The sequence below is a fragment of the Cyclopterus lumpus genome, chromosome 1, assembly GCF_009769545.1.
Source record: "Cyclopterus lumpus isolate fCycLum1 chromosome 1, fCycLum1.pri, whole genome shotgun sequence".
NCBI lineage: Eukaryota > Metazoa > Chordata > Actinopteri > Perciformes > Cyclopteridae > Cyclopterus > Cyclopterus lumpus.
Genome location: NC_046966.1, coordinates 11,584,563 through 11,594,145, shown reverse-complemented (window position 1 = coordinate 11,594,145; position 9,583 = coordinate 11,584,563). Strand labels below are relative to the sequence as shown.

The window sequence follows — 9,583 nt, the reverse complement described above, 5'->3', positions numbered from 1 at the left end:
TCCCCTCACCGTTCGGCATGTGAACTGTGCATTAATTACACAGTTATAGCAATAGCAATAGCAATAGCAATATGGATCAGCAATGATCAGCAGTTACTAATGGCGGCCAAAAAGACGTGATCAGGGATGTTTCAGGGAATCAAGAGTTTTTATTTGCTTTCTTTTTTCTTTTGTGCTTTGCACCAATAGCACGCTAAACTAAGATTAACATTGGAAAGAGTATACTTGCCAAACATCAGTATGTTAGCATTTTCTTTTAATTGTAGCTCAAAGCACAGCTGTGCCTAAGGACACCTCACAGAGCTGCGATGATGTTTGTCCTGTTTTCACTTTAGTGATGTATTAAATCATGCAGGCTTTTATATTCCTCGCAGATCACAGACACATAGATAAATTAGCAAGATGATTTCTGATTTCCATTTGCAGAATGTCCGTGTTAAGGTGTGGATTCTGATGTATATGTAATGAACCCATGATACTAAGTGTACAAGAAGACAGACATCAAGGTGACATTTGTCTGAATCTTCTTTCATCAGATGGGGCTTGAGCAGCTGTTTCCACCCTGTGCTGTGCGATAGTGGAATTGTTGATCAGGTGTGAAGACCCCACTGCTGGTATCCATCACTGCACTGACAGGCCTGGTGGTTCATCCAGCATGACTCCAAGGCCACGTTGCTGCTCCACTGTGTCACAAGTCCCAAAGAAAAAAACTGATCACTCAAGCACAGTATGCACCCACCCCACCCGTCTTCAGAGCCAGTGGCCCCCTTTGGCAGGTGAACAATATTGAACAAAATTCATGGCAGAAATTGTTTAAGAGAAAAAAACGGGTATATGCAAGTTGCATGACTTGATATGTATTTAACTTCAGACGTGATGCTTTCAGTTCCCGAATCTCACAATTTGTCCTTTACACATCATTGGTTGTTTAGGATAGTGGTTTTGGTATTCGTATTCGAGGTGAAACATATTTTGCCCAGATGAAGGTGTGTCTGGCACGCCGATAAGGTGGACAGAACACATAGTTTGGTTCAGCAGAGTAGGCTGCTGCTTCTCGCCGCACACAAAACGTATTTGCCAGCTATCCAATGCTATGCATGTTACATCACCATCCCAACCCTCCTAAATCCAACACCTTGTATTCGTGCCATCGACCCCTCCTCCATCTATCACACTGATGCATTGGCAGTCTGCAGAAGGTTACCACGCAAGGCCTCTAGACACCTGGTATTAGGGATAGTTTTGCCCACCTGCTAGCCTCCTGCAATGGCCGAGCACTTCACACTGATCCCGCTAAGATCTGCCTGTCATCCTCACTGATTGAATGGAGAGTGTTACTCCAGCCAGCTCTCATATCTCTCGCCTGAGGCTTGTAAAGATGCCACTCCTATCTCCTATTAATCATGGGCCTCTTTTCCTAGCAATGTGCGCCAATGCTGGTGACAACATAGATTCAGAGGGATGCTGTTGTTGTAGATTGTCAAATTACACGCAACAGGGCAGAGGAGGCTGCAAGGCATGGTTGTGGTATGGTTCACAACCTTATGGAAGCTTTTATTGTTATATTTTTATAGAAACATGTGTTTTGATTAACCTACAACAAGAGCTTGTTGCCTGACTAAGGTTTGAATGTGTCGTTTATACGGTTGGATTTTGTACTTGTTACCTGTGAGTTGGACCTTTCTGTGCTGTTATGCGGTCGTAAGAATCCAGCACATGACTGCTGTCTCTGGTTCGCGCGTTCTTTTGAAGCTATCACAAATATTCTAGCTCGCGGCCGGGCCCTCAGCTCTTGAGGTTGGTGATGACACGCATGTTCAGCAGACAAAGTGCCTGGACCACCCTGGCTTTAGGTGTCCTGACCTTGGAGGTTGGCTGTGAAAAATAACAACACAAGGGGAGAAAGAATGCCTCCTGTGCTGCACAAGGGGTCAAGTTCAACATGAACTTCTCATGAGCTCCTCACAGGTTATGTAAAATGTTTGCTTTTCAAAGGATAAGAGACAAATGTAATAGACTCCAGAAGTTTATGTGTGTGTGTGTGTGTGTGTGTGTGTGTGTGTGTGTGTGTGTGTGTGTGTGTGTGTGTGTGTGTGTGTGTGTGTGTGTGTGTGTGTGTGGCGGTATGTGAGTGTCTGTTGTAGATGCAGAGAATGACAATGTTTGACAAGTTCGATGAGTTAAATCACTGGAGGGGTAGCACACACATTCACTTAAATCTATTGATCTTGAAGCCTGCTGTGAAAAACTTATCATTTTGTCCAATCCCATATCAAAGAAGAAAAAAAATAGCAGCAATGCCATCTCTCTGTTTGTGACATTCTAGTGAAATTGTGATAGATTTACAGCAACTTCTTTTGGTTTTCAGCTATTTGAGGTATCTGTTAAACAGATTGTTGCATTGATTTCTGGGAAGACAGATGGTGGTGTGCATGCTTCAAGACAACTGAATGAATGAAGAATTGTTCAGCTCGGTAGATCAAATTCAGTATAGTTATGTCCTTAGGGTACATTTTTATTGCGCGTAGGTGCATACGATCTCACAGACATATTTTTGAGTAGCTTTGTTTTTGTTCTGGGCATAGTTGAAAGTAGATCAAATAGTTTGAAATGCTTGAAAATGAGACAATAAATAAATAATGAGAAAAACCTTGATAAATATGTCTGCCTTGTTTATAAATGGTTAGCTCATTATTGCAGACAACATTCCGTCCAATTGGCCAAAATTACCAATTTCCAAAGTTTCTTTTGCCAAAAGAGAATGAAGATCTTTAAGACACCAACAACAAAGACAAATATTTTGCTACCCAATTTACTGTGCACCTTTGATCATAATCATAATGTTTAGATGGTTTATTGGCTTTTTTCTTTTCCTCTGTACTTTACTCATTCTCCTGCAACCCAGCACTCCGTGCAGCAGCCTCTGGCCTTCTAAGCAATCACTATTTGACATGATTGACACGACAGGGTGGTGTACATTTCATTGTTGAGAATTTTAGAGTCCTTGGACTCATGAACCCTCAGCGATTAGTGGTACGTCACCCTTCAGCCATCCTAGTGGCACAAGGCTGGATTACCAACTAGTCAAAGCGGGCTACTGTCAGTGACACAATTAAAAAAAGTTTGAAGCACTGAAGTAGATTATCAACTGTGATGGGTCCTGCTTCTCGTTGTTCATAAATCAAAAATATTACCGGCAATCTTTTTTATTTTTTTATTTCTGAGGCTAAATAAGAAACTAAATAATTTTTTTAAGATGTTTTGGACTTGTTGCCACAGCCAACTGTGTCCACCATCTGTGCCTTGAGAGTGTCCGCAAAATTGTTGACCATGCGGGAACCCTTACGGTACTATACATTCCCATGTCGGAAAGTGTTTGAAGTGTGTACTTCAATGACCTCGGGGTCACATACCACCCACAAGGGCTATGCACTTATGCTGACCATGTAGATGTTTAAATCAAAATACTGGCAATCAGAGATGGACGATGTAAGGGAGAAGGAGAGAGACAATTGGGGGAAGGAGAGCTCATTCTTGAGCCATAGACAGATGTGAGAGAGCTAAGTGGTGTGTGTGTGCAAAGACTTGAAATGTGTTGAGAGACGCGTGTGTTATCGTTTCTCCTCGCCACCTGATGTCCAGTACCTCCCCTCGCGGTGTGTCGTCAGCAGTTTACCTCAGGGTCTGGCTGGAGCTGCGAGTGAAAATGGGAGGAAATCTGATCCATATGGTGGCACTATAAAGCTCACAACTGATTTTCAGGCTTCATCAAAACCTGGTCGAGGTTTCATCTCTACTCATGACTGGCATCATCCTCTCACACCTGATCACTGGGCTCTGAACTTCTCACTTTGTCCTCAGCAGCACTGGTTGTCTGCCTGACCCCTGGGGTGCCTCAGCTACCATCTTCAACGCTGATTCTTTTTAGAGAAGTAAGTACATTCCCTGTTTGAAAAGTGTTGGATTTAATGTAGACACATTATGGACAACTATATTACAAGACGAGTAAGATTTGGTCCAATAATTTGTTATGTTTTTCATGTGCATGTATGAAGCCAGAGTATGAATGAGTAATTATGCATTGCGTGTATCTGTTCTCATTGTGTTGCCTCAGACATGAAGATTCTCGGCAAGGTTACTTTCTTGCTTTTGCTCGGGGGAATCTGGTGTCAGAACAACCCTAATGCTAAAGCTAGTGGCAAGTCCACCAAGAAGTCTGGTGGGAACCAAGGAGGTGATATTCACCAGTCTCCCCCCGTAGTTGATCTGACTCCTGGAGCAGCTGGAAGCAGTGTAATCACTACAGGCACTGGAAGCTCTGGGAGCTCTGGAAGCACTGGAAGCTCTGGGAGCTCTGGAAGCTCTGGAAGCACCAGAGGAACTGGGAGCTCTGGGAGCTCTGGAAGCACTGGAAGCACCAGAGGAACCGGAAGCTCTGGGAGCTCTGGAAGCACTGGAAGCACTAGAGGCACTGGAAGCTCTGGGAGCTCTGGAAGCACTGGAAGCACTAGAGGCACTGGAAGCTCTGGGAGCACTGGAAGCACTAGAGGCACTGGAAGCTCTGGGAGCACTGGGAGCTCTGGAAGCACCAGAGGAACCGGAAGCTCTGGGAGCTCTGGAAGCTCTGGAAGCACTAGAGGCACTGGGAGCTCTGGGAGATCTGGAAGCACTGGAAGAACTAGAGTCACTGGAAGCTCGAGGAGCTCTGGAAGCACTGGAAGCTCTGGGAGCTTTAGAGGCACTGGAGGCACGGCTGAAGCAGGACGGGAGGGTGCTGCAGGAGCTCGAGCAGCTGGACAACAGACAGATGATATGAGGCTGCACTTCCTCAAGAACAACCAAGTTACATGTAATGATGGAACAGCGGCCGGGTGAGATGATTTTTGTTTTCTCTTTCATGAAGAGGAAATCATGAGATATTTACCATTTGCTGTCTGTTTGCAGATAATACAGTGATTTCAGAAGCTACATAGAACATCAGTATGTCCATACATGGCTGCTTTATCTCCACCATCTCCTCATTCCTGTTTATTTGTGGTTCTGCAGGTTTTACCTAAAGGAGTTCAGAGGAAGCCGCCGATGGCTGTTATTTCTGGAAGGTGAGTTTTTAAAAAAGCCAACTGGTTAAATTAGTCCCCAAAGGTCAGCTTGTTTTGGCGTGATGCCCCCATTGGAATTTTGATGGGGATGTCATCTTGTCCCCTCATCTTCTGTTATTCTCCTTTTTTGGTTACTGCCTGTCACTTTGATAGAATGGGGGGAAAGTATGTTGATTGTCCTCCAGCTAGACTTACGTATGGTATGTATTCTGAGAGCACAGGAGAAGTGTGCATCACATTTACAAAACAGAAGCTTTTTACCTGGAATTGCTATAACAGGATATATGATTTAGTGGTGTATTATTATGAGCAGGAGAGTGTAATCATTTTTTATTTGTATGTCAAACCCCTTTGCACAAGCTGAAAGTCAATCAACAAATCAGGTGCTGACAGTTTGCAAATTAAAGGAATCATCTCTCTTTATTGTCCATCAAACAAGACCAAAAATATAGTCTTGTCAGCAGACCAAGCTACAGGTGCATTCCTTTTCCCTCTCCATTCCTCAAAGGCCTCTGTGGGGGGCTAACAAGAGTCTCCTTTCTGTGCCTGATGTCTAATTCTAGTCTTTATTATTTTTAGGTGGCTGGTGCTGCCACAGCAAAGATACCTGTGATTCCAGGTACCAAAATATACCCAGACTTATGAGCTCATCGGAGTGGCCCCAAACCAAAAGAGGTAGGTCAGCTGGCCTTGTTGTAAAATGCATGTAATTCGGTTCCCATGATGTTGCTTGTTTTAAGTAACCTTTAGTGAGACAAATTGACGTATGTGTGCTTTGATTGTTGCATTTACAGGAACTGGAATATTGTCTTCTCAAGTGCAGGAAAACCCACATTGGCATAATGCAAACATTGTGTAAGTACTTGTGTATCCTCACTGTGTGTCTTATGGTGGCTACTGGTATCACATGCAGAGAATCCTTGTTTGTAAATGTTTGTTAGACATAGACTCCCCCCATATATGATCTCATGACAGCAAGAAATCCCTTTTGTTCCTATTGTTATTGTTTTTTTTACTTAGAGCTGAATTCATTGTTTTTTCGTAACACTTGGTGCTGTACAGGTAATGTACAATGGGTTTTTTGTAATTAAAAGAAAACTCTCTGCTTTGTCTGGAAGAGGGTGGCGATAATAGTGAGCATGAGCCAAAACAGTAAAGTTGCACTCTGTAAAACCAAAACAATGAGACTAAAAATGTCTAAATGACAGAAGAGATGACCTTCATTGAGGAGGGGTGGAGTTGTTTTGATGGCCTCAAGCTTTCTTCTAACAAATGTGATTGTCTCTTTTCCTGCAGATTCATCCCTTACTGCTCCAGTGATGTATGGAGCGGCATGGGGGTTGCCCCGACCCCTCCCCCAAGGCCACGGCAAGGCAGGGAAAAAGACAGGGATAGAAATACTAATGCAAGTAAGTTTTCTTCAGATCCTTCAAGTTTTTTTCCTGTGTAGTATTCCTAGTCATTTGATGTGTGTATTTGTTATCAGCTGAGTACACCTTCATGGGATCCCTGATTATCCGCGAGGTCATCAAAGACCTCATCCCCAAAGGAATCAAGCAGGCCAAGGTTGTCATGCTGTCTGGCACGAGGTGAGTTTGTTTTATTGCTTGCGCTCTAAAGCTGACCACTTTATGACAAGAGCCTGCATCCTCTGTACCATCTGGACCATCTCCATGCCCAACATTAAACAAGAGAAGCTTTATTTTGGGTGCTTCCACTTGTCAACAATAAAGACATAATGTATATTAAAGGGCCTTGCCCTGTAATGATGAACATTCCTCCCAGCATAGTTGTTTGGACTCCGCGAAAACCTAAAACAAGATCCACTGTCTAAATGGGAATAGCTGGCATGCAGAGCCACACTTTACATTGATTGTCTTGGCTCTCCTGCAGTGCTGGGGGAACAGGTGTTTTGCTGAACATCGAGAGGGTGGCCAGTCAGCTGGAGCAGCTCGGTGCAGAGGCTCAGGTCCGAGGCCTCGTGGACTCTGGATGGTTTCTCGAGAGTAAACAGCCGAGATCACCCAACTGCCCCGAGACTATTTCCTGCTCACCTGAAGATGCTATCAAGATCGGACTCAGGTTAAGTCATGCATTCTTCAGTCAGCCTATATAGATTGTATGCAAAGAAACACATTCATAGGCCAGATACAAAAACATTTCTCCTTTGCCGTACCAAATATAACGGTGCTCTTATATTATTTTTTTTATTATGTATTTATTTATATTGTGAAAGCGACTGAGCAATAGATTTGTTTGTATTGAAGGTGTGTGTTTTCTCAGGTTGTGGAACGGGGTTGTACCTGACAGATGCCGGCAGCTCTATAAGAGAGGAGAGGAGTGGCAGTGCTTCTTTGGGCACAAACTGTACTCTACCTTGACCTGTGAGTGCTGGCTGGGGCCTCCTAGGTTTATCATGACTAGTGCAGTGCCCCTTGAAAACATACCTGTGGTGTTGCTGCTTGCAGAGAAATACACCTGCCGTTACATAGTTGCATCACACATCCAAGTCCCAGGTACTCTGGGTCAGAAACAGAAATAGGCTGGTACACAGGAAAAAAACACCAGGGACAGACCAAACATATTAAAACTATTTCATGATAGAATTGAAAGTTCAACCATTAACTAACTTTACTTCAGAACATTTTTTGTGAAGGCAACATTGCCTTAATCAGAGCTTTTTTCAGCTGTTCGCTGAATCTGGATACAACGCTGATGAGAGCCGCGGGATTGAAATCCAAACAATACATTTGCTGTTAGTAAAACTAAAACAAAGAGCTGATACAAGCTATAAAGCTCCACAGAGCTGAGGGGAACAGTAGTGAGGTGACAACTCTCAGTCTCTCATTACTATGAGCGACCCATTTCTCATTGCACATTGTTTGCATGAATATGTTGATTAGAGCATAAAACTAAACTCTTTGTTTTCCCTGTAGCTCCTCTGTTTGTTGTGCAGTGGCAGTTTGATGAGGAGCAGCTGAGAGTGGAGAACATTTACATGGGAGGACAGAGTCTGTCTGCGGAGCAGTGGCAGTATATTCAGAACCTGGGCAGAGAGCTCAAGATCTCCCTGAGAGACGTCACGTAAGAAAAGTGATATTAATAGATCTAATAAGCACCAGGGGCTTCAAATAAAAGATGGACTAATTTCGAGAGGTGTCTGTATTCTTCTTGTTTTTGTTTTTCAGGGCAGTGTTTGCTCCGTCCTGCCTCTCCCACACAGTGATTACCAAAAGGTAAGACTGGATATATGACTCCTTTGGTGGGAATGCACTTTCATGCATTCCGCCCTCACTTTATTCTCGAATCTACCAGTAGTCATCCCTACGTAGTGAGCTCATGCTGCTGTTTTTGTTTGCTCGTCCATCACGCCACATTCTTCACGTCACCAAATGCCATTTCACACTTCCCCTAACCGTCGGTACCCCTTGAACACACTCATTATTTTGCCGCACAGATAGATATTGATGGGTTAGTGCTCGGTTTACAGAGTCAGGCTAAGTTAAGTGTATTAAATTAGGGTGAAGATTCTTTATGGGAGGAGCTGAAGGTCCAATATCATTGTAGGTAATTTTGCAGTTCTGTCAGGTAACACTTGCTGCAATAAAATGATGAGCCAAAAGTGGCCAAAGCAAATTGCAAATCTTGTGATCAGTCCAGGACATCATTGATGACACTTTCCTGGTCTTTACTTTGCTTTCTGCCACCTTTTCTTTCTCTACCTTTGCCCATGTTTATTTATAAGGCCTAACTTCCCTGTCTTGTTGTTCTTTTAGCAACTGGATACGTTTCCAAGTTAAAGGCACCTCTCTGCCACGGGCCCTGCACTGCTGGGACAGGAGTCTGGAGGCTACCCGCAACAACAGAACCCCAGCCAAAGGCTGTCCTTTCCACCTGGTGGACACCTGCCAGTGGCCCCAGTGCAACCCCACCTGCCCAGCCTTGGTGGACCGGGCCACGCAGCAGGAGCTCACCTTGCTCCAGATGATGGTCGCCATGGGCCTTGACCCCCAGAAGCTGGGTTTGAATCCCGAGGGAGATGCAGATTATCTGGCCAGCATGGTTAGCAATGGTGGCTAAATATAAAAGTGGATAGAAGCTTGAGCTATGCAAAAGCTGAATAGAAGAAATAATGTGTTGAAATTGTAATGTAACCATCGAAATAGTACAGAAATCGTCTTGTGCTGCTCAGCATTCCATTGTGCTTCATGTGTCTGTTAATATGGCGACTTGACTGGTGGCTATGTCACTGGGTCTGAGTGGTTTGGCTGTCCCTCTACTGGACAGAGAGGAAAGAGCGCTTGGGTCTAAATCAAAGGTTGTGCTGGTTGAATAGCTTTGAGTTTCAGCAGATGGCCAGACCTACTGTAGGCTCTCCTTCAACACACTTTCATCCTGATCACTCTATAGGAAAATCAAACTTCAGAACAATAGAGTTATAGAGTTGAACATTTTTAATGAATAGAGGCTTCTTCAAAATATCA

General features: G+C 43.9%; 1 protein-coding gene across 1 annotated transcript; it reads left to right on the top strand.

Moving 5' to 3' along the window:
- The first annotated feature begins 4,116 nt into the window (after positions 1 to 4,116).
- notum2 (notum pectinacetylesterase 2) lies at positions 4,117 to 9,179 on the top strand. Its single transcript, XM_034540403.1, has 12 exons — positions 4,117 to 4,315; positions 4,739 to 4,871; positions 5,047 to 5,099; positions 5,679 to 5,774; positions 5,894 to 5,954; positions 6,396 to 6,508; positions 6,586 to 6,688; positions 6,993 to 7,181; positions 7,383 to 7,483; positions 8,036 to 8,183; positions 8,288 to 8,335; positions 8,876 to 9,179. Exons 1-12 carry the CDS (start codon positions 4,117 to 4,119, stop codon positions 9,177 to 9,179), a joined length of 1,548 nt encoding a protein of 515 aa, XP_034396294.1.
- The last annotated feature ends 404 nt before the right edge of the window (positions 9,180 to 9,583 follow it).